General features: G+C 44.5%; 1 protein-coding gene across 5 annotated transcripts; it reads left to right on the top strand.

Moving 5' to 3' along the window:
- Positions 1 to 23,545, top strand: MAX (MYC associated transcriptional regulator X). Of its 5 annotated transcripts, none has more exons than XM_027111506.1 (5): positions 1 to 254; positions 984 to 1,010; positions 8,295 to 8,402; positions 20,656 to 20,785; positions 22,035 to 22,325. In XM_027111506.1, exons 1-5 carry the CDS (start codon positions 219 to 221, stop codon positions 22,220 to 22,222), a joined length of 489 nt encoding a protein of 162 aa, XP_026967307.1. In that variant the 5' UTR covers positions 1 to 218; the 3' UTR covers positions 22,223 to 22,325. The 5 variants fall into 5 exon arrangements, with proteins under 5 accessions (XP_026967307.1, XP_026967309.1, XP_026967308.1 ...); XM_027111507.1 differs by having other exon boundaries at positions 8 to 254; positions 20,662 to 20,785; positions 22,035 to 23,545; XM_027111508.1 differs by lacking the exon at positions 984 to 1,010 and having other exon boundaries at positions 5 to 254.
- The last annotated feature ends 40 nt before the right edge of the window (positions 23,546 to 23,585 follow it).

Genomic DNA, 23,585 nt, shown 5'->3' with positions numbered 1-23,585 from the left:
ATCCGGTGCTGCAGTGAGGAGGTGGTTCTCGCCCGTGTTGTGTGTGTGTGTGCGTGCGTGTGTGTGTGTGAGTGTGTGTGTGTGAGTGAGTGAGAGAGCGAGTGAGTGAGTGTGTGTGTGGGGGGACTCGGCTTGTTGTTGTCGGTGACTTCCCCCTCCCCTCCACCCCTCCCCCTTCCCCGCCGCCGCTGCAGTGGCCGCTCCCTGGGCCGTAGGAAATGAGCGATAACGATGACATCGAGGTGGAGAGCGACGTGAGTCCTGGGGCTTCTTCCTTCCCTTGCGGGTTGTCAGGCGGGGACAGCGGCCGGGGTTCTCAGCAGGGCGACGGCGGTAGGGGGCCGGACAGCCGCCGCCTCCTTCCCCTTCCTCACCCTGGGCCAGGACCGCCTCCGTCGCGCTCCCGGCTCGCTCTCCTCCGGGCTCTTGGCCGGAGCGGCCTTCTAGGACTGGAGGTGGGGAGGAGACACGCGGCCTCTGGGACCCCCACCTCCCCCGGTGGAGGAAGGTGCTGCGGCCTCCCGTTCCCACCCTATCCAGTTCAGGATCCGGGGGACAGGGACGGGGTGCGCCCGGGATCCCATTGTCCGGATCCTGGGGAAGGGCACCGCGCTTAGGACCTGCTCCCTCGGCCCGCGACCCCCTCCTCCCGTGACCCGCGGTGGATCCTGGCTGGTGAAGGAGGGCGGAGAGGGCTTGGGAGTGCCCAGACGCCCTGAGCTGGGTGCGAGGAGAGGAGACAGTGCTCTGGACCCCCTCCCTCTGTCCCGGGTCGGATGCCGGAAGGAGGGGCGGCGCTCGGGACCCCCCTGCCCCGCTACCGGATCCCGCTAGGGGGGATGGGGGCGTGGGATGCGGAGGGGGGTTAGGGCTGACTCCCCACCCGCCGCTTCCTCTGCCGCCGGCATTTTCTTTCTTATTATTGAATGTGAAGTGTAAAAATAACTTCTATATTTTCTATTTTTTTTTCTCTCTTATTCCAGGAAGAGCAACCGAGGTTTCAATCAGCGGTACGTCTCCTACTCTCCGTTTCATTTTCATTTCCGTTCAATTCTAGTCCTTTTTGGGGTCAGAGAGAAAAAGAGATCGTTCTGTTACTTTTAATATTGTAGTAAACTCTCCTGTTATCGCTAAGGTGAGGTGGGGCCTTGTTCTGGGGTTCTAGGTGGGGGCGGCGGGCTTGCGAACCTCATAATTCTAGGTTCTCAGGTGGTGAGGTTCAGTGACTGTAGGTGAGTGAGAATTTGTATGCAATGAAATGAATCCTTCTGTAGGTTTCCACTGGGGGCTCTAGCTGTCACTATAGAAGTGGGAAATGAGAAACACATCATGTTGAAGTAAATTGTAGTATTATTTCAGGGAAAAGTGGCCAACTTTACTTAGGAACAAGTAGGTTCTAAACCATATCTGCATAGTTGTGTGAAGTTGAAGGCACATGCAGTAATCACCTTTAACCAAAAGTCACGTGACTGCTGTAGACCTATGGAATCTAGCACAACCTGGTATTATTCTAATGCAGAAATTGGAAATGTAGAGGGGCCAAAGGTTGAATGTGAACGTGTCACATTCAGCTGCTTATTGTGGTCTGACTATTTGAGTTGAAGGAGCAGTATAAAGACAAAAAGAACTTGAAGAAAAGTGGCACTGTAGAGAGAGGTTTGCTAAGAGGTGATGGTTGAGACCATACCGTGTTGTCAGTAATTTCTCAGAGTTTGGATATTAATGTTCTCAGTGGATGGTTCTGTGGATTAAGATAGACATAAATCTCACGTCCTTGGAGTCTGAGATAGTACTATGGGTGTTCCATGAATAGATTAGAGGGAGAAAAAGGAATAGAGACAAAATAAATCAGAATCAGAGGAGAAGAGAAATGAGTAAACCATAGCATCTAACATTTGACAGATGGGAGCAGTAGGAAGTGTGGGTCCAAAATTTAGATGTCTCTAGGGGGCCCAGGCAGTGAGATAGTCAGGAATAGAGAGCAGAGGTGAGGACTGGGGTACTAGAGAGCACATGCCTCTTCTGAAAAGGCAGCCACTAAAGTCCAGTGGGTTGCTGTTATGTGGGAATGAGGGCTTAGTGTTGTCTTATCTTCCTATTTTAAAAGAAAGATTACAAATCCAGACTTTGATGTTATTTTTCTGATTTTTAAAATAATGTATGAGACAATCAAGTTGATTAGGGGCTTGTTACAATTTGCCAGATGCCACTTTGAGACCTCTGGTCTAATAATTTCATTATCACAGGATAAAAGCAAGCCCTCTTAATTGTACCTGCTTTTCATTAGAGCACAGATTCTAAGGTTGTCAAAGGAATTAGGCATTTAGAAAAACTTTACTTATGGAAAGCTGATATTTCCATAAAATCCAAGAATGCAGTTGTTCCAGGGGTTTTAAAATTATCCCTGGGTACTAGTCACTAAAAAAGAATTTGTTTTGTTTTATTTTTCCTTGAAGTATTTCCTTGAAGACAATACTTTGAATATTTGAAGTATTGTCAGATACTTAATATTTATACATACGTTTGAAAATTAAATTCCTTTTTTTCAGTTACTATTATCCTTAATAATGTAAACATGGAATTTCATGTTTGGAACACAGTCTATTTAAAACATTTTTTTCCTCCAAGTCTCCGGTTGTAAAATCTGCCCTAGGGCTTGATCAGGATTGGAGGGTAGGGATTGTTTAGGCTTCCTTTGAAGAATCATTATTTAAATTGGAATTATATTGGCTTTCCAGTGAGATAAGGATTTTCTTTGTGAAATTTTGGCTTCCAGTTCTTGAGCGCTTTCTGCTTTTCAGAATGCTCGTCCACATGGCTGTTGATGTAAATCGTTTTATTAAATTATGAAAATGTCCCCACTCTCCTAGAGTGCTCATGTCATTGTCTGGTATGGAGGCTTTCAGTTCGCTGTTAAGGTACTTAGGATTTTTCCCTTTGATTTTGGAGGGTGGGCACAGGGAGTGGTTCTGACCCTTTGTTTTTAATTTGACACATCTACTTGCTGAGACATTTAAATATTATCTGTTACAAGATAATCATAATGGCGTAGAGAGAAGAAGCAATAGACAAATTTCATAGCATATCAAGCAATTATTGTGAACACGTAGGGTAAAAAGGATTTTTTTTTCTGTGTGACTATGTTTATTTCCTGACATTTAGTATAGATAAATATATATATTTTTTAATTTGGGGGAAACTGTTCTTAAGCTTTGCCTTCGTTCAGAAAAGGGTGTGGACTGTGAACAACCAAATATTTAGAACTGCAAAAGAACTTTTAAAAAGTTATTTTGAAACGGTCCTGTGGGTCCTAATATAAAAAAAGGTATTCATTCATGTTTTATAATGTCATTACAATAGCTACAGCCTTACTACATAAGAAATGTAGGATACTCAGCAATAACAGAGTTAGGAAGTGAGGCTAACAGTAACAGAAAGTGAAACTGATTTGACGAGTATTTTTTTCTGTTGCCTCAGTGTGAACAGAAAACAACTTCTCCGGTGACCAGTAAGCTTTGTTAAAGGAAGTAATCCCAAACAATAATTTATATTATTAAATTCAATATGTCTCAGAATCCCACTGATATTATTTTATTTTTATTATTTTTTTGGAGGGAAAAAGTTGCATTTCAAAGACAGTTTTCTGGGGCAGGTATATTTCATGCAAGGTGATCTTTGTTTTATTTCTGCTTGAGATTTTTTTTTTTTTTTTTAAAGAATGAACGTATACAAGAAACATAGGGTTAGTGTGTTAGTCGGAAGCCTAAGACCTTTTTCAGCTTATCCTTCATGACAGCTGCATGTGTTTCAGTTACAGTATATCTTTGGGGGGGTTAGAAACAGATTTGTACAATTCTGTTTCTGGACGTTTCTGGTATGAAATATTTCTAACTTCTCAGAGCTCTTTGTTTCTTTAGAAATTGCAGTGTATTCAGAAGGGAATGAGCTTGGTCATCTTTGAGATCAGAATTTACTCAGGAAACTACTGTCTTTTACCCGGAATTAGTTGTATGGCAGAAGTGCTACATGATACATGTACTTTGTGTCTGCTTAGAGTGTTGACAGTGATGTGGATGCCAGGTTTGGTTCCTAAAAATACCTGTTGAAGGGTGTTCTTATATTTAAAAGTCTTTTTTCAAGATTCCAGTAATGGTAAAATAGTTGATCAAGGAAAATGGGTATAGTATGATGGCATATTTGGATGATAGCGTTCCCAAGTTTTTTTAGGCACCAAGTGATTTTTTTGAATAGCCTGGAAAACACATGTGTGTATTGGATTTTAAAAATGTATACCAGGCAGTCGGCTTCAAACGGGAGAGGTGTTGGGAAGTTGCAATTTGTATCTCCTATTCAGTTTTTATTTATCCTATTTGCTTCCCATCAGAAGTAGTAAATAGATCTTTTCTGATGAGAATTTTGAGCCTGTGTATTTCCAGTGTTAGTGTTTAATAAGAGTAGCTTATTAAGTAATCGTAAGCAACACTATCTTCTTTCTAAAATATAGCCTTTAAATTTCTTAAAGGCAGTAAATGTTTACTGGGCAACTCTAATTCCATATATGGTGGGAATTTTCTATATTGGAATTGAGAAGATTCCCCTTACAGATGGGGTTAGGTGTCACGTGACCTGCAAGAGAGGGCATTGCTCTGGAGAACCTTGGTCATACTTGAATAATGGATCATTCATTTCCCCTTGTGATTTGCCTACCTAGAACTTGCAGGAAATAATGCTGCTGACTGATGTAATGCCTTTAAGGAAGACGTATTCTCTATGCAGTAAGTTGGAAGGAAATAATTTAAAGAGATTTCTTCAGTTTTGAACAGCCCTCCTTAGCTTGAATGACCTACTGCCAGTTTAGCAACTTCTTGGCTAAGAAAATAACATTTGCCTTCAATATTTAACAACACTTAAGATAACATGTGCTTGTTAGTGTCAGAGATGGACAAATTGTAGGTGAAGATTTTTATTCTGGCTGCCAGTATGGAAAGTTTGGTGGAAATAATACTGAGAGGCTGAATAAAAACCTTGGCAGAGATGTCAAAGCTGGAATCGATTTGGTGTCGGAGTTCCTGTTGAGCATCTGTGGGTCACTCTTAAGATCACACGGCTCTTTAGTATTTCTGTTAGCCTAGGATGCCCTGAAGGAAGGGTTGTCTGCTGGAAACTGCAAATCGAGCGTACTTAAAGAGTGACAGCATCCAGCCACTGCTCCTGTAGGATGTATAGGGGAGGTATTTGTGGGCCTGCTGTTCAGCCCAAGAATGTTTCTGTTGTCTCCTAGAATTTGTTTGGTATCACCCGTTTTCATTATCAAACATCTTTCTCAGTATAGCTGAGAGAAAGCTGACTCATCTGAGTTGAGCTTTATTTGTTCAAGACACAGCAATTGTTTGGCCCTTCCCCACCTGTTGTTTTTTTTTTTTTAAACTAGTTTTGAGTTTGTGGGAGGATCTCAGGTGCCTTACACTGGGAGTCTTCAAATCTTGTCCCTTTCAAAAAGGGTTGCCAGCAAGCAAAGATAGTTAACAAAGCAGTGATAAGCCTGGCAACTGGCCCTCCATTTGGATGAGTTGTGGGGGAAGGGAATTCATCCGGCTGCACGTTTGGAAATGTTTCCCAAACAGAATTCTCAGTCTTGTGTAAAGGTTTTTCATACGTGTAAAGGTCTTTCAAGCCACTAGAGGTATTATTTAGTTCAGAGTTGCCTGGAATTAGGCATGTTAGTTCTGCATGTTTTTAACTTGCTCTTTCAAATGAGGCTGGAGAAGAAGAAAAATGCATCATTGCCATTGTCTCTGAGAGCTTCAAAATGGACTCTGGTTAAGTGTAGCAGCTTGGGGATGGACATGGCAGCAGGGAATGGTCTAAGATTCCACTCTTCTGCTGGTTAAATTGGGCCTGGAACCACCACAGAAATTCCATCCACTGCTTTGAGAACAACAGTCCCCAGCCCAGGCTTTCTACCAGGCAGTGGACTGCTGCCTTTCCTTGTTGAGCCAACTTCTCAAACTTGGCTGGCTTCCCAGATGAGAAGCCAAGATTTCTGCTGATGGTCCACAGCCAAGTTCACTTACAATCCTCTAACCGAAGACTTGTCCATTTGAGTCCTTTCAGGGCTCAGTGAATGGGAAGGGGGTAGTGCATTGTGGGGATGATTTTGGTGTTAGATTATACTTAGCTCCACCCTTCTAGTGCAGGCGTGAGTGAAACCAAGTCCAACTTGATTCTAGCCATTTGAGATTTGCAAGGCTCTCCCAGAAAGAAAACAGACAATTAGAATTTTATTTGTATCAGCAAGAGGGATTGTGGGTAACTGGTGTCACTGCTTCTGTGCACAGCTCTTAAGCTGGGAGGAGGGCCAGGAATCAGGGTGATTTAGTAGACAGGAGTATCTTGGGCTGCTGCTGGATACCAAAGCTGGGCGATTATTTTGCATGTAAATAAACCATCCTAGGGAGTGTGTAGCAAACACAGGAGAGACAGGTGCCAAATGCCATCTCTCAGCCCTCTAAGTCTTTAGTCTAAGACCCAGCCAACTTACCTATGTATCAACAGATGACTAGAGGGAATGGTAAGTTAGAAAAGGACTAGATACTTAAATATGTTTAATTTTTTCAGGCTCTTCATACTGCTGATAGAAGGAACCTGCACTTTTCCTGCTCTAATGCTGTATGATACCTTCCTCTAGCCTCAGGTTATCTGATCATTCCCTCAGTTTCCCTGTAAATTCCACATATCCCTGGAGTTCGGCAGACACACATTTTTACAGAGAATCCAGGCGTAAGATTAGGAGAGCTTTAGAAGTGTTCCAGGCATCTGCCCTGAAAATGAGTGCTATGCCGTGGAGAATCATGGCTGTGATGGGAACCATGTTTCCAGTTCAGCAGAGCTATAGGTGAGGTGTTGTGCTCGAGAGACCAGGAAGTGACTAAAATTACCACAGCTGCTCACAGCCTCTTCCTCTGTAATGACTCAGACTTTTAGGATTAGATACTAGAATTTCAAGTCCTTTCATTCCTATAACTCTTGTCTCTATAGACTTTTGTCCGAACATCTTGTCTAGTATAAAGATTCATTTGAGGCATTCTTGTGCTAAGCCAAGTTATTTACTCCTGTTGCTTCATTTTTAAAATTCCTGGTGCTGTGTCTGGGTAGATTAAAGCTACCTGAACTTCCTCTGTACAGACTTCCTCTTTAGGTTAGCCCAGTGCAACCTTGTGTATTGGGGGTAAATTCTCAGAGTATAGTATTTCCCATAATTCCCGGAGTGCAGATGAGAAGTTCTTGCTTTAGGTTAAGTGAGCGTTTGTGCTTCATTGGAGGGACCACCCCTTTAATGGGGACCTGCCGAAACTCTCTTGCGGTGTTCTCCAGCACTGTCACTTCCACCTGAAGCCAGTGTATTTTGCCACTGATTACTTGGCATCCCTGTCCCTCTCCAGCTGATTGTTCTTTGTGATTCTAAGCAGGACAGGATAAGGAGTTTGGTCTGTGGGTATTTAGATACCGCCAATGACCGCCACAGGTGCCTGAGGAGGTGTATTGAGAATATGTGAGTGTCAGAGGTTTACTGTCTGAGAGCCGCCTTTCTGGCAGCCTGTGTGAGGGAAGCCCTTGGCTGAATATCACCTTAGATGCACTTTAAAAAGTAGGAGCTCAGAATGCAGTTGGCGTCTATATCAGCTCTGTCATAATGATTGCAGATTCATGCATCTGGGTTTTCTAGCGGTTTTAGTTTCTATTGTATGATTTGGCAAGAAGGTCTTAAAACTAGTACCTCTTAGCGAGCTGGAGACTAGAGCGGACTCATGGTGATGGTTTCACATGGAAAGAAACAGTGCACCACTGACCTAACTCCTTTTCTGGGTACCCACCGTGGGGAATCTCTTACAGTGGGGGTGATCACATCTTATGAAGGGGCCCACTGCAGCTTTTCCCTGGTCACCTCCCAGCCATGGACTGGCGGCTGTTGTGTCACATAAGTAAGTTGTGGGAGAAAACTGATGCTGCAGGAGAGCCACACTTTGTCCCCATGAATAACGTTTATTTTACTTATGCATGAACTGGATGCATCGAGCTACTTTGGATGTTCCTGTTGAAAGCCTTGCTCACCCCTTTCTCCCCCTTTAGCAGAGCCTAATTCTGGAGACTCCTAACTGCCCACCTCGACAAATCCTTCCCAGTCCAGTCACCTGGGACAGCGCTGACAGCATATACTTCCAGGCTGTACCCACTCACCTGTACCAAGCAGAAGGACTGACATCACTAACATGCTCTTTCTCCCATTCTTCCAGGCTGACAAACGGGCTCATCATAATGCACTGGAACGAAAACGTAGGGACCACATCAAAGACAGCTTTCACAGTTTGCGGGACTCGGTCCCATCACTCCAAGGAGAGAAGGTGAGTTTATTGAGAAAGCTGATTAGCTTAGCCACCACTAACTTGGAACTCACTGTGGGGCTTAGCAGGGCATTCACCATTCTGGAAAGAAATGGAGTCAGCGATATTTGGATGACATGGTTTCCTTAATCTTTGATTCTTCAGAGAGTCATCACACACCTTACCTACTGTAGTTCATCCTTAGCAAACGATGTCAGATGTAATGGAGCTGCTTGTTAAGACATCAGTAGGAGCTCTCTTTTAAAATTAGTATTATGTATAATAAATTACTCATTCAAGAAATTATAACTATACAGTGTAATGTAGAGAGTAGCATATAGTCATTTGGGATAATGCTAAGGATTCCAGAGGTCAGTGATTCTCTGGACCTCCATGAGAATTCTTTTTATATGGTTCGAAGTGAGTACTTATTTTAAATGAAACTTCCCAGGAATGTATGTGAACCAATCTGGACACCAGTGATCTCCCAGTCCAACAGTTATTATTTCAAAGGCATATAAAGAGCATTTTTAATGTGGGACTTGAGTAAAGAGACGTGTTCATACGAAATGGAAGAAAAAATAACTACTCTTCTTCCACCATCCCCCTACCCCACTGGTGGCCTTCCAGAAACTGTTTTCCCTGGAGAGGTAGGCACCAGCTGTTTCTACATTTGCAAAACAAAGTCCGAAGCTTTGAGTAAAAAGTCTGTGGGTTAGGGTCACTCCTTGGAATTTGGAGAAAATATGTGTTTGCACAGTTCGTTCCATCCTTGACATATAACTGGCTGCTCTCTGCAGCTATTCAGTGTATAAGTGGGAAACTTGGAAGAAGACCTGTGTGTTTTTGGTTTTTGGTTCAATAATGCAGTGTTAAAGAAGCAACCGAAAAAAAACGCAACCGTTTTAAGAAAAATTGTTGCTTTCAGGTGGGCTTTGAATGGCTTTCCAAATTTAGCTCTGTGGTAGGAGTCCTGGTTTTGTTTGGTTATCCGGAATTAAACTTGGGACCATTATGGTTTCATTTTATTTATACTGCCAGTCTGGTAAGCCACTTGCTTTATATGTTATCTAAGTTGTGGCTGTGTGGCTATAAAGGATGGGGTAGGTCTGACCTTTATGCAAAACATAAAATAGGCCATGTAAATACCTAGCATTGCAAAACCAGAATTTGCCCTAGGTTAGGCCTACTTAGTGTGCACTTGGCTTAATGGCCTTGGACCAACGTGCTTACCTGGAATAACAACATTCCTGGGTACACACTGTTAAGCACCACGGGAAATCTTTATGATGGGGGGAGAGGCTCACGCTTTTAGTCAGAGTACACATGTACAAAGGATTATCTCTTGTGTTTGTCTGAACTATTGACAGTAGGTGCTTATTCATATGCCATGGTATCATTAAAATGGCTTTGGTGAAGTAAATGGACAAGAGCTACCTTTTTCTAAGTCTCACATCTAATCAGGAGTGGCGCCAGGGCAGCGTATCCCAAGAAATGGCCTGTGAATCACCCCCATCAGAATCACTACTGAATCTGTCTTTCTGGAGGCAGGCCTAGAGATCTGTATTTATAACCTGCAGTCAGGTGATTCTTAGGCTTTCTTAAGTTCAAGAACACTTTGGGAGAGGTCAGTCTTAAGAGCTCAACTATACCTTTTTCTTTATCCAGTCTATTTTACATTGTCATAACATTCTTCCTTAAGTCCTTAAAATCACATTACCCTAAATCCTGTTGTCTCCTTTCTTCAAGGAAGATGACAGTTTGAATTTGGTAACCTTACAAACCAAACAGTTGTCATTCTTTGTGGCCTATTCGTTTGTTCACTTACTCCATTCAGCAGATACTTACTGGGGGTCTTCTACATACTAGTCATTGTCCTAGATATTAGGAATACGGCAGTGAACAAAGTAGACAAAAGCAGAAGCTCTTAGTGTGGTGAGGAAAAGATAGAAAATGAACTAATAAATATATATATATAGTATGTCAGATAAGTGCTATGGAGAAAAACAGGGAAGGAAGGGTTGCAGTTTTCATTAGGGCAGACAAAAAAACACACTGGCAAGGCAACGTCTGAGCAAAGACTTGAAGGAAGTGAAGGAAAGAACCATGCATCTATCTGGTGATTAGCATTCCAGGCCAGGGAAGGCGAGTGGAATAGTCCAGGGGCAGGAACCTGGGAGCATTCCTGGGCCTTTCAAGGAGACAAAGGCCAGAGTGGCTGGAGCAGAGTGAGTGAAGGGACCATAGCAGGAGATGAGGTCAGAGAAGTAGCACGACTAGGGGAAAGGAGTGGTCGAGGGGCCAGGTTTCTTTCTAGCTGATCAAAGCCCCAGTGGAAGTTAAGCAGCTGCCTTTCTGATTTCAGAATGCTTTTGTGTGTTGCAGTGCAAATGTTCATGTTGAGCATGAATAAAGGAAGTAAGTGGCTGTTAGCTCTGGTTGAACCCCAACCCCTTCCCACTAAGTTCCACAATCTTCATTATTCTCCTTCCCTGCCAACACTGTTTCACAGATGCTGCAGTGAGTCTAACAGAATACTTTGGTCTCTCAGACTTCCTAGTTCTCCCTAAATGTTGCAGTTTTTTTTAAAGTGGTATTTGAACCAAAGGGAATTGAGTAATTCTTGATTTGGATTGCAGTAATTAAGGTTCTGACATTATGTAAATAATCATGAAATGATCATTTTGCCCTGTGAGTTTTGGGGGTGCTTAGATCAGTTTCTTGAAGCGAAGGCCCCCAGTCTCCTTTGACTTGTTCACCTTTATGTTCCAGGTGACTTCTCACTTAGTATTTGGATTATCTGTCCTATGTGTTCTAATAAGCCTTTTGTTTTTTAAAGAGAAACTAATACTGATTGAATTGGATCCTAACCAAGAATGGGGTGTACTTGTACTAAAACAACAACAAAAAAAACCCCTTTAAACGTGAGACTCAAACTCTATTTATCCTTTGTTCCCTATATTTCTACTATAAAATGGTCACCTTTTGCTTAAGTAAAAAATTCAGTATTAACTAATATCTGTATTGCAATGTAAAATGAAATCTGCACACCAGTTCTCTGAGGTGAGTACTACACTATTATAATTGGACAATTACTACTGCTAGGGCTCCTGCCATCCTTCATGTATCAGAGATGAGGAAACAGGCTCAAGATCAGTCTATAGCTGGACAGGGACTAGAACTCAGGACTGCTGGTTGCCAAGTTCAATCTTTCTACCACACCGTAGGGGTAAACAATTTAAGGATATTTTAAAGAAATCTTGCTTCAATTCTTATATCTTGTCTTTATATTGGGAGCTTCCCCTGGATAGAGTCAGTAATCTTGGCAGTATGTCATACTAGGGTTGCTACTAAAATATTGTCCCCTGAAGTAGCATATGTAGACAACACCAAAGTGCAGAGTTAAGGGTCACTGAAAGTTGATAAATTTGTCTGAGTCCACGTAGCTGTTCTGAGAAATAGATCATTATAGTTGGCAGTCCAGCTGGGTTTTGCCGTAGGTCACATTGTTTACAAGTAGACTCTTGAACTCTTGTTGCCTGAGCCTTTTGTTTCCCATAGTTTTTCAGCTAGACATGGAGCCCACAGGAAAGATGGAATGGCGTTAGAACCATCAGCCAGTCAACCAGAGTAAGGGAGCAAGGGCAGGAACGACTGTGGTCCCACTTTTCAAAGGAAGACATTAGTGTGCTTGAACAGAATTATTCCTTATTTTGAGGGTCCTTGGTTGGGTGCTAGGGAGTGTTGCCCAGTGGCTTGCTGGCACTGAGCTCACGCCGTTATGTGGGGGGCAAACGTGGTGGCGAGCCCATCAGTCTGCCTTTGCGTGGGGCTGTAATTCTGTGCCCACCCCCGGTGAGTTAGCCCCAGCACCTGCACCGGAGTGACTGTATCCAATCACAGCGTCTCCTTAGCATGGCTGACTTTAGTGAAAGAAGGTTCTGTTTCAGCAGTGCCATATGTAGCTGAACAGTGGTGTATAATAAATTTTCATCTTCTAGGTCTCTTCCTAAATGCCTATTTATCATACTTAATTGCTCTCTCAGGCAGTTGTGCTCTGAATTTCTCCTTTCTGGATAGAGCTATGTTATGTTAAAAAGAGATTATAACCTAAGATGAAAATAAGAAAAGTGTTTCTTCTAGTCAGCAAGTAAGAGTTCTTATAGTCAGTGAGTCAGTCCCTTTGTTTTAGGTGAGACTATGAAGGCACTGCCTCTGCCGGCTGCTGTCACAGACTCCAGCTCGTGGTAGGTTCCCAGAAAGGAGCTGAGGAGTGAGAGTGCCAGAGGAAACGGTGGGCTTGCTCAGCTCTTTGACGAAAACCGCCACAGCCCACATGGTTGTGCTCACGTTTTTATATGTGAGCACCGCAGAGATTTAAGAGGTTTAATGCATGGTGTCTACTCTTGAGGATCTTGCTCTCTTGTTGGGGGAGAGGATTATACCTAACAATTAACAATAATAAGATAACATGCTGAGCATCAAGTAAGAGGTTAAAACACTGAGCTAATTTGTTTCATCTTCATTAAAGCCCAGTGTCCTTAACAGGTAGATGTTGAAACCAAATAGCCCCTTATACCAGGGAACATAGTAGTTCTTACTGCTGAAGGTCAGTCTCCCTGTTAAACTCACTCAGCACTGTGACCTGGGCTTATCCCAGGTGTAACTGTATACATATTTGTGTGGTTACTTGATGACTGTCTACCCGTCTTCCATACTACACTGTAGTAAGTACTGAAGGCAGGGAGAATATCTTTGGTCATATTTCTTCCCTTGGTGCCTGGCACACAGTAGGGAGCAGAGCGAGTGTTTATTGACTGAAGGAAGGAAGCCCTCTCTCCACCTGGCCTTGTTACACTGGGAGGAGCTCACTCTAGTGGACACCCTTTAAGGCAGGCAGTTCATTCAGCAGCAGTGTTTCTGCATCATATCTGGGCTGCTAAAGGGGTTGTCTTTTAAATGAAACGTAAACTACAGCCCTACCCATTTCACCTTATTACTCAACAGGGTTATTACCTGGCCAGACTCCAACTTGGGCAGTTCTTTTATTCTTAAATTTTCTACATCTTAAGTTGTTGTCCATAGTTGTCCAGGTCTCCCTTAAGCTCCAGGCTCAGCAACTGTAAATGTACTGATTCATTGAATTCTTTGTTTAACTGTATTTTTGCACTGCCAAAGCCTCCAAGGGCTTTTCAGTGCCCATCAAGGTAAGGACTGGCATTCCATGTTCTCTGAATAAGGTACCCAACTTGTCCTCCTGCTTTTTCTGCTCCTTCCCTTACTGTGAAGCAGTGTACACCCTCCTCTGTTTCCCCAGGAATGTCATCTTCAGGTTTATCTTAGTTCTTTCCTTCCACCAAGGTCTCAACTCCAGCTTCACCACCCAGATGACATTGGGGTTTCACAATGAAGAGACCCACTTACAAGGGCTCCCCAGCTCCCCATGTTTCCTGCCTTCCTGTGTTTCTCCCCAATGAGGCCTCCCCTGCCAGTCAGTCTCCACCTGCCCATTTTCAAGGGCTGTATCAAATGCCTCAGCACCCTGAGAACACTGGATTATCACTCTCCCTGACACCCCACTGGCCCTTTATGGGGCCTCTCCTGTGTCTTCCTTTTTTCTGTGACAGTTCTTATCACCTAACTGAAGGGTGCACTCCTTGAGGGCAGAAGCTTTGTCCATCCTTCTGGAAGTCTCTGCACTACAGAGTAGGGGAGGGCTCACTCCCATAGAGAAGACTAGAGAGTCGGGAAACCCACCGCTTTTCCATCTGGAGATTTGAAAGAAGAGGAATTGGTTACTGGGCCTTCCCTCCAGCATTTCTCTTTTCTTTCCCCTCTAACAAAATTGCAGAAACTTTGGAAAAATGGGAAGAAGAAAAACAGTACTTCCATTCCTCTAACACAACTACAACCTTTCCTTTATTCTAAGATTCTAAGACAAGTGCTGTCCAGTGGAATTTTAATGTGAGCCACAAATAGCAGGTAAAATTAATTTTAATAATATAGTTTATTTAACCTAATATACAGAAGTAAGTATGACTTCCATATATAATCAGTATAGTAAAAATTACTAGTGGGATATTTTATATTATTTTCTTGCGCTGTTTTGATAATCCAGTGTGTGTTTTATACTTACAGCACATCTCAATTCAGACTAGTTACATTTCTTTTTTTTAATTAATTTTTATTGGAGTATAGTTGCTTCACAATGTTGTGTTAGCTTCTACCACACAGCAAAACAAATCAGCCATACACGTACATATATCCCCTCCCTTTTGGATTTCCCGCTCATTTAGGATACCACAGTGCGTTACAGACTAGTCACATTTCAGTACTTGTTAGCCACCTGTGGCTGGTGGCTATTGTGCTGGGCAGTGCGGTTCTCCCCATCCCACACCCCATTTTAACATGACTGAAATTGGGTGCCATCTTAAAGTGGATGTTAAACAAAGCTCGCCCCTTTTTTTCCCTCCCCCGGCAAAGGCTGCTCTTAAGTCCATGTGTTTATTGATGGAGTCTAGGAGACAAGAGAATAATGGTGTTATCAATCTGTGTATCCCCTCTGGTCTCTTCATACGCATGCTTTACATGGGTAAAGGCTATAGCTTGATGCTTTCACATAACGTGCCCTTTCCCCAAGTGATAGAGTGTTCATATTTAGCCATTAGGCATGTTTCTTTTAACCATTCAGGTTGCCTCCAGTCTTTTAACTTTATAAATAATGTAGTGATGAACATCTTGGTGCATGTGGCTGTTTCTATAAAACAGATTCCCAGAAGTTGGATTGCTGGGTCTAGTGGTAAGAACATCTGATTTTTTGCTGTATGTTGCCAAAATGCTTTCCAGGAGGATTGTTTTCATGTCTTCTTTCTTTTCTTTCTTTTTCAAGCAAATTCTAAAGATTAGTCTTTTGGTATTGTTTTGAGAGTACCAATTTTACCACCACTGGAATTTTTTTTTTTGGAGGGGGTGACTAATTTAATAGGCAAAAGGTAGTAATTAATTTTGTATTTTGTTTATTGCCTGTGAGATTAAATCCTTTTCCGCATGTTTATTTACTAGTTGTATTTCTTCTTTGAGGAAACCCTGTGCTCCCGTCCCTTGTGGTCAGAGTTTGATGGGGAAATGTCACACCTTCATTTCAGACTACCAAGGGCTCAAGATAAAAGAATACAAAGTTTGAAACATGATTTGTGTTGACCCTTAAACAAATGTCTGGCTCCCAGCTTTAAGCCCTTAATGGGGCATGATAGCTTTGCCTTCCCCTAGTAATCAAGAAAATGATCCTTTGGGCTTGGAAGGGCCAGGCACAAGAAGCCTTTGAGGGGCCACATGGCTGTGCTGGCTCTGAGCCCACAGCCTTCCAGCCTCCCTTTTTGGCATTGATGGTGGTTCCATTTTGGAATGAACTAGTTTAATACAGACCCGAATTTATTGTGCTTTGATATTTGTTTCCAGAACATGGCTTATTCAACTGAAAATGTACACCAGCTTTGCCCTAGGCCTCCCTTTACCTTACTATGCATAGAATTTTGTGCAGGTTTCAGAAAATAATGGTTTTATTTTCTTTAAAATAACAAAACATGTCAACTGGTGAGTCAGGCAGTAGTTCTTTTTTCATTCCCCAGGATGTGGCGTTTTGGTTCTTGGCAGAACCAGGGCAGCCTGGTAGGATCTGATTTTGACAGGAGGAAAAAATGATAAATACAGCAAAGGTGACTGTTTCTCAGGTCAGCATTAGGACCCTAGGGAAGATCAACGGTGTTCCTAATGTTAACAAGCTAGTACGACTCTTCTCTTCCTCACCTCTCCCCACCTGCTTTCTAAACAACTTGGATTTTTGTCTAAACAAAGATTTACAGCTCCGGAAATGTGTGGGACTCTTGCCCTATATGAAAAATTTTGAGAACCACTACCTTAAATGGGATTTAATGACCTTGGATGTCATCCTAAATATCAGTGTTAACTACTTCAAGAATCATTTGGGACCTTTAGGTGCTAATTAGAATCAAACTCTTGGGTTTGGGGCCTCTCGTGAAATAGGTAGTTGATTCTTGCTGCAGCACACCAGGTGAGTACACTCTGTTCCCAAACAGAGTTCTGTTCAAGTGGGGGCCTCTGGAGGCTGGGGTGGCCCTTTCCTCCATCTCCTTGCTGCTCTGGGCAGGGATGCAAACAGGCCAGCAACTGCGTACGAGCAGGAGAGGTGGCACAGGAACCGCTGGGTCCCTCTGCCACGCTGGGTCTTCTCCGCTGTCCATTTCGGGTTTCCCCTTCTTAGGTAATGAAGCCAGAGCAGTGCGGGGGGCCAGCGTTTCCTCTGGCCCAGGCCCAGGTTCAGACAGTTCTTTCAAGCTAACTTGCATCTTCTGGCTTTTCTTCTGTATTTGCTTCTTCTCTGCTAGGGATCACTTTGAGTTTCACCTGCCTTTAAAAGAAAAACAGTCTTCCTTCAATGCTGCTGTTATTACACGCTACTTTTTTTCCATTTCTTATTTTTTCAGCCTCATTCTGAAAACCAGTCTTCATCTTTGCTTCAGCTTCAACTCACTCCTGCACCCATTACCTGTGTGAAGATGATTTACCTAAAATCACTCCTTCAAGGAAATCACCCTCACCAGGCTCTTCATTGACATCCTTATAGACAAATTGGGTGACTCTTTCATTGTCCTTTTCTTCCTGCTCAGACTCTCCAAATTCCATTGATCTTCTTCATTAGTTCCACAGCCTCCTCTGTGGTCCCAAAATAGGGTGTTCTGGAGGCCTGGGTTCAAATCTTGACTCACTGTTACCCACTGGTTATGTAATATCAGGCAAGTTACAGCTCTGTGCCTCAGTTTCCTCCTTTATAAAATAGGGGAAATAACACATCAGAATATTGTATGAGGGTGCCTGGCATTTAGTAAGTACTCAGCTGCTGCCATTATCATCATCATTTGTATCGCTTTGTGCAGCCGTGGCTCTGGAACGCGATTGGGCAAGGGGTCCAGTGTCCTTTTGCATGGCTCCCAGAGGGAAAGAGAAGCCTGACTGCCGCTGTGCGTTAAACTACTACCCAGAAGGCCCAATGCCTTTTCAGTGCCCTTGGCCATGGGCCATCCTGTGTCCAAACCATTAAAGAGATATGTTTCTGCTTAGAAAGGCAGAATGAGAATTGGTACCTTCTAATTGTAAAAACTAGCAGGAAAGAAATTATTCAGGTCCTTACTGGGTACCCAAAGGCAACAGTCAATCTGTGGACATGTTGACCTACCAAGTGTTATCTGCTCAGGGACACTCACATGAAGATTGCTGACTTAGCCAACTGGGCACGGTTTAGAAAACAGAAACCAAAAGCCCAGGGCCACTCCATAGTCCAGGCTGTAAAGCCCAGGGTTCTTGCTGGCTTCATGTCTGCTGTTCACAGTATAAACTCATAAAGGCAAGGGCCTGCCCACACCTTAACCCTGTGGCAGGTCACATGATCTTGCATGGTTTGTAAAACTGGAAGAGGGGATTTTAGTTGAGTCTAGCATTTTCTACCTTCAACCTTTTGCTTTTTCTTCGCTGGACTAGATGCACATGTAAATTTGGGGGAATTCTGTATTTCGTACTTTAAATTTTTTCTTGTGGGACTTCTTGTTGAGTACCCTGGAGGGGGCAAAATAAAGTTAGTTGAACCATGCTTTTGGACTAGTAAGTGAGGGCCAGGGATACCCCAAGCGGCCTAGGTGCTTCTACTTAGGCAAGGGGCTGTGTGGAGGAAGGGCGGTGCTGATTAGCATTCTGGAGGCCTCGTGCTGGGTTTATTCCAATCTAGCCTTCTGTGGAGACCTCTTGATCCCAAGACACTGTTTTCTGAGCATCTGTGAATTTTATCTTCATCCAAAAACTGCCTTGAGGTGGAAAAACTTCCATCTCTCATGGCATCTTTCTCTTTGGTTTGTTGTGCTGTGCTTGCTTCTCCCTTTTCACTTCGTGGTTTCATGTATAAATATGTGAAGAAGAAACTGGGAGCGCTCAGGCTGCTACTCAGTGTGGTCATTTGTTAAAAATTATCTCTGAACATTTGCAAGCGCCACCAGGGAAGTCCGCAGGTGCTCTCTTGTTCAGAGATTTTGCTTTTTTCCCTTGTGCCAGATGCAAATGAGGAGTTAAATAAGGGTTAATGTTGCTTTCTGGGAACAACAGTTGAAAAAATAGACAAATATAAAGAGAGACTGGGATGTAAATATGCATAACAATTAGATCAGTGATGGAGTGCATAGAATTTGGAAGGCTGGGTGGGGTCTGAGAGAATTTCTTATCAGGTAAGGAGTAGCCGCGGAGAGAAGTACTGTGTCTGCAGTCACAGAGCCCATTACAGATAGGACCTAGGAGGCACCCGTCTCCTGGATCCCTAAACTCTTCTCCCCACTCTGCCACCTATCCTACAGTACTTGTTTTTAATCCCATCTCTAGCATCCAGAGAGGCAGGGTATTTTAATTAGTCCCTTCTAAATATGTGCCCACCTTTTTTTTTTTTTTTCATTTTATCACCTAGTAATTAACCCTAATAAGTCCCCTTTGGCAGAAATGGGAAACAGCTTCTGAAGCGACCTTGTAGCCAGAATTGCAAGCCCCCGTTGGTAGGTGCTCTCATTCTTTTCTACATAAGCTGACTTACTCAACTAAAGAAATAGGCCTGGTCCTGTCCCCACCCTCATGCCCTTGCTTGTGCTATTCTCCCTGCCCAGAGCAACCCTTTCCCACAGATTCCACCTCAGTCTAACCCAGGGTTCACTGGTTCAGATAGGAGCCTGTGTGTGCAGAGCCGAGGCTAATGCTTGGCACTCAGAAGGTGATCACCCCAGCCAGAAGCCATCTTTCCCATGGCCTTTCTAATCTGTACTACTCAAGTTACACTTGTTGGTACTGCCCTGTGATTTGTCTGTATATAAATACATTTATCTCCTCAACTAGATAGTAAGTTAGCTTCTGGGCAAAAGAAGCCACGACTCATACACTTCGTTTCCCCACAGTGTCTGCTCCGTGCCTTGTATGTAATTCGCACCAGATAAAAACGGTTGAATATGAACAATTTCCCTTTGAGGAAGTTGCCTTAAGGATGCTATAAGAGGAAAGCCTGGAAACTCTAGTACTTGTGAGAACTGGTGAATAAACCCAGACCTTCCAAACCTCTCTGATGCGCAGCCCTGCTGAAGTCGATGCGTTGAGATCGTCAGAATACACTACAGGGGATTTAGTTTTGCTCGCCTGAGTGCGGCTGTTTTCTTTGCCACTTAAGAAGCTTTACTGCAGTTCAGGTGCCTGAGGTGCCTCACCACCATACTCGGCTACTAGACTACCCTGCCTTGAGCTTCAGTTCTCTTGGCTTTGTACCATTCCACCAGTTCAGCTGGTTGGCTGCCTGGCCATGAGTAACTCTGGCCATGTTTGCAACCTGGAGGGAATCTTCCAGGTACTTTTGACCTCCAGGGGCCGAGTAACCTGACATCCATTTTATTAGCTCATTAACTTGTTCCTCTGACAGGGCAGTGCCTAGGCTACCCACAGCCATGGTAAAGGTGTGGTTGCTTCCTGAAATGGCCCAATCTCATGCCCTTCCTGTGTTGACATCAAGCTCTGACAGCTTTCACAAAATTCTCTTTAGCCAGTTACACTGAAATCATGACAAAGCAGCATGGCTCAGTTGGAACTAGTTAACAACGGTCTGAAAGCTTGTCTGAAATCTAGGACCTTGATGAACAACATTGTACCCATTCGCATCCTGACAGCGTTGTACCCATTCCCATCCTGAGCCACCTCCAGCTGAGATCTTGATCTTGTCTTTCTGGACCAGCTGCCTGTAGTCAGGCCCTAGCAGAGAGTGAATGGCCTAAGGTCTCAGTTAAGTAGCATTTTAATGTTTTCAGAATAGCCTGGCTGAAGACATGAAAGCAACCTAAAGAACCAAAGCGGGTGGGCAGGGTACAAGTTCAGGAGTGAGTTGGACCTGCATTTGAATCCAGGCTCTGCACTCTTTTATTTTGAATAAACCAGTAAACTTCTCTGAGCCTTGGGTTCCTGGTGGAGCTACCTCTCTCAGAGAGAGCCAGTGAGGTAAGCTATGTAAAGCCGCTGGTGCCTTGACTGGTATAAACAAGATTCCTGATAGCACTTGCGCCGTTTCCTCAGCCTTGTGCCCCCTCACCCTCCTGCTTCCATTCCCTCATGCCGTCTTTGCTGAAAGGCATGGTTTCTTCACTGCGTGGACTAGGTCTTTATTTTGTCCCCTTTGCTTTTTCTCATATTGCAACAGGCATCCCGGGCCCAAATCCTAGACAAAGCCACAGAGTATATCCAGTATATGCGAAGGAAAAACCACACACACCAGCAAGATATTGATGACCTCAAGCGGCAGAATGCTCTTCTGGAGCAGCAAGGTGAGCAGCAGAGCTTGTGGGGCATCTGGCCCTGCTGTGCTCCAGCCAGGTCAGGGCTTCGCACCCAGGCCTGCTGAGTCAGAACCAGTTACGGAGCGTATGCTCCTAAGCAGCTGTGGCCCTGCTTCTTGGGCCTGAGTAGTCGAGTGTAGAGCCATCCTGAGGAAGGACCTGAGCCCTCGGTGAGGGAACAGTGGAGTATAGGGGTTAGACACTGGAGACTTTTTTCTGACCTGCTCTCTCTCCCCTTCTTGGGGCTCAGGTGCTCTGCTTGTCGTAGGGGTCACACCTGGCATCAGGTGTCTCAAAAGAGCTGTGAGGTCCTTGAATTGGAGTGTGCTGTGTAAGCGCCACAGAGACTCCAGGTGTTCAGGGACAGTGAGCGCTCCCCGTTGTCAACGGTAGTCCAATCAGGGCAGCCTATGGGCCAGGCCCATGCTGTTCTCCAATGCTCACATCCGCCTTTTCCTACAACCACAGGGGAAAGCGAGAGCTGATCAAGTTCTTTGTTCCTGGGGAATTCACTTCTCTTCCTCCCTCATGGAAGATGCAAGTAAAAGGAAATGCAAGTAACCACCTGGGTTAGAACACCTCAAATAAACTAAACTAAAATAAATGGGCTGACCTTCCAGGCTCAAGATGAGCTGAAACGAGGGCTGGGCAGCGGGAGGCGGCAGCGGGTTGGTCACCGGGCCGAGCAGCCTGCATGTAGGGGCCGTGTGTCGGAAAGCCCAGGTATTCTGTGTGTATTGGTGACTTGCTTCCAAGTGTCCAGCTTGTCTTTCCAAGTGGATCTTGTACATGAGAGCTAAGCCAAAACTTTTCTTTGGCTGATACATCTTCTGTCATCCTTTCCTGTTGATGTGTGGCCTTCACACCCTTGTGGAGCCTGGCATTGCCAGGCCAGCTTCGCTGTTACTGCACCACTGGGTCCCACAGGGAGCTCGTGCTCCTGTCTCTGTACTGGGCTTCCACAGCAGGACAGTGACATCACAAGCCTTCTCTTTAGGGTTGGGTGGCATTGCAGAGTGGCTGGCCACATCCACTGAGCGCTCAGCTCTGGCTGGGAAAGGCAGAGGGAAATGAAGTATGCAGGTGGAACAGCCACCAGAAGGGAGTTACTTATGAGCCACCCTGAGCCTCGGGGGCCAGCAAGCCCTTCGGAAGAACAGGCTGGACCCTGACCTGAGACTCGGTTACTCCCCCAGTCTCCAGAAGGCTATAACCCGCTCGCTTGGTTGCCTTTCAGTCCGTGCACTGGAGAAGGCGAGGTCGAGTGCCCAACTGCAGACCAACTACCCCTCCTCAGACAACAGCCTCTACACCAACGCCAAGGGCAGCACCATCTCTGCCTTCGATGGGGGCTCAGACTCCAGCTCGGAGTCGGAGCCCGAAGAGCCCCAAAGCAGGAAGAAGCTCCGGATGGAGGCCAGCTAAGCTCCACGGGGCAGGCCAGCAATAAAAACTGTCTGTCTCCTCCATCGTCTTATCCTCTTTTCAGTTCATCTTTAAAACCCTCAGAACCATTTAAGAGACTCTTTTTTTCCTCCTTTTTTTTTTTTTAATTTTATTTTTACGTAGAAGCTCTTGGACAACAGCTCTCGTTCTCCTTCCCCATTTCCACTATTTTTTTTTTTAACGTTTCCCTTCAGGGATTCCCTGTCCCCACCAGGAATATTCAAACCAAAACACCCCAACTTGGCAGCTTTTTCTGTGGAGGACAGACGGCCGGCCAGACCTCTGAGCACATGGTGTCCTGACCACCCACCAGCTCCTCCAGCCCTGCCGGGCGCATGTGCCCCGGGGACTCCTGCCCCTCCCAGGCCTCTCCTCCCGGGCCACCCTCACCTCTGTTTGATAGACTTTGTGAATCTGTGGACTGCTCTACTTTAAGAAGATGACCAGTTTGGAGTAATCAGAATTATTCCCCCTTCTTTTTAAGGATTTTTTTTTTTTTCCCTAAAAGGCTATTTATCGCTCCTGTTGAAAGACCAGAGATCCTTGAAGAAGTTTGTGGTATAAAAGGAAGTGGGGACAGATTTGCAGCGCAGAGTCTTTGGCCTGTTTCACTCCTGCTTCTCTCAGCCAGCCTTAGGGAGGGCCGCGTGACACTCGTGTGGTTTGTTGGGGGACAGCAGCAGTGAGGCGGTAGCCACCAGGGGGTGGGAGGGGGTGGGACGAGGAGGGAGGGTAGGGTGGGGTAGAGGTTTTGTATTGAGGGCCAGTGATGATGTTTTGATATTTATTTCCTGCTACTGAAATTTGAATCTGAGTGAATTGTCCCTATTTCTGATGATGTCAGTATTGCAAAACGACAGATTCATAAAGTAATGATCAAATCTTCCTTTCTTTCCGTGTGTATTTCTAAGAAATAGAGCCAACTGATTTTCTATGTAAATACCAAGAGCGGTTCACCTCATACTAAACCCACACCCCAGTGCAGACCCCTCCCCACCCTCGTCCCTCTCCCCTTCCAGCTGTCCTGGAACCTGTCCCCATTATGTGATCCAGCCCTGGTTCTGGCTGCGGTCCGCAGATCCCAGTGAAGGGTTTTGTGTGTTTAGGCCTCATTTCTTTGTCTTTTTCCTACTCTGTTCCTGGCATTTGCTGATTTCTAGTGTATACTCTGTAGTCTCAGTCCGTGTTTGATTCCATTCCATGGAGATAAAAAGTATGTTGTACATACTGCTGAAGAATTGTCTTGCAAGTTAAGGCTTCCCCTTTACTATAAGACTATAAATAAAAACTTATTTTATCCTTCTTGGTGGTGGTGTCTTCTTGCCCCGGCAGAGGCCAAGAT

Source organism: Aethalodelphis obliquidens, unplaced genomic scaffold (assembly GCF_003676395.1).
Source record: "Aethalodelphis obliquidens isolate GAN/ISIS:26980383/991018 unplaced genomic scaffold, ASM367639v1 scaffold10, whole genome shotgun sequence".
Taxonomy (NCBI): Eukaryota; Metazoa; Chordata; class Mammalia; order Artiodactyla; family Delphinidae; genus Aethalodelphis; species Aethalodelphis obliquidens.
The sequence above is the reverse complement of the archived record's forward strand: the minus strand, read 5'-3'. Positions and strand labels throughout refer to the sequence as shown.

Excerpts from the sequence above, each read along its gene's own strand:
- MAX (XM_027111506.1), top strand. The coding sequence starts at position 219 with ATGAGCGATAACGATGACATCGAGGTGGAGAGCGAC. Across the intron at positions 255-983 it reads ACATCGAGGTGGAGAGCGAC|GAAGAGCAACCGAGGTTTCA; the intron begins GTGAGTCCTGGG and ends CTCTTATTCCAG. Across the intron at positions 1,011-8,294 it reads AACCGAGGTTTCAATCAGCG|GCTGACAAACGGGCTCATCA; the intron begins GTACGTCTCCTA and ends CCATTCTTCCAG.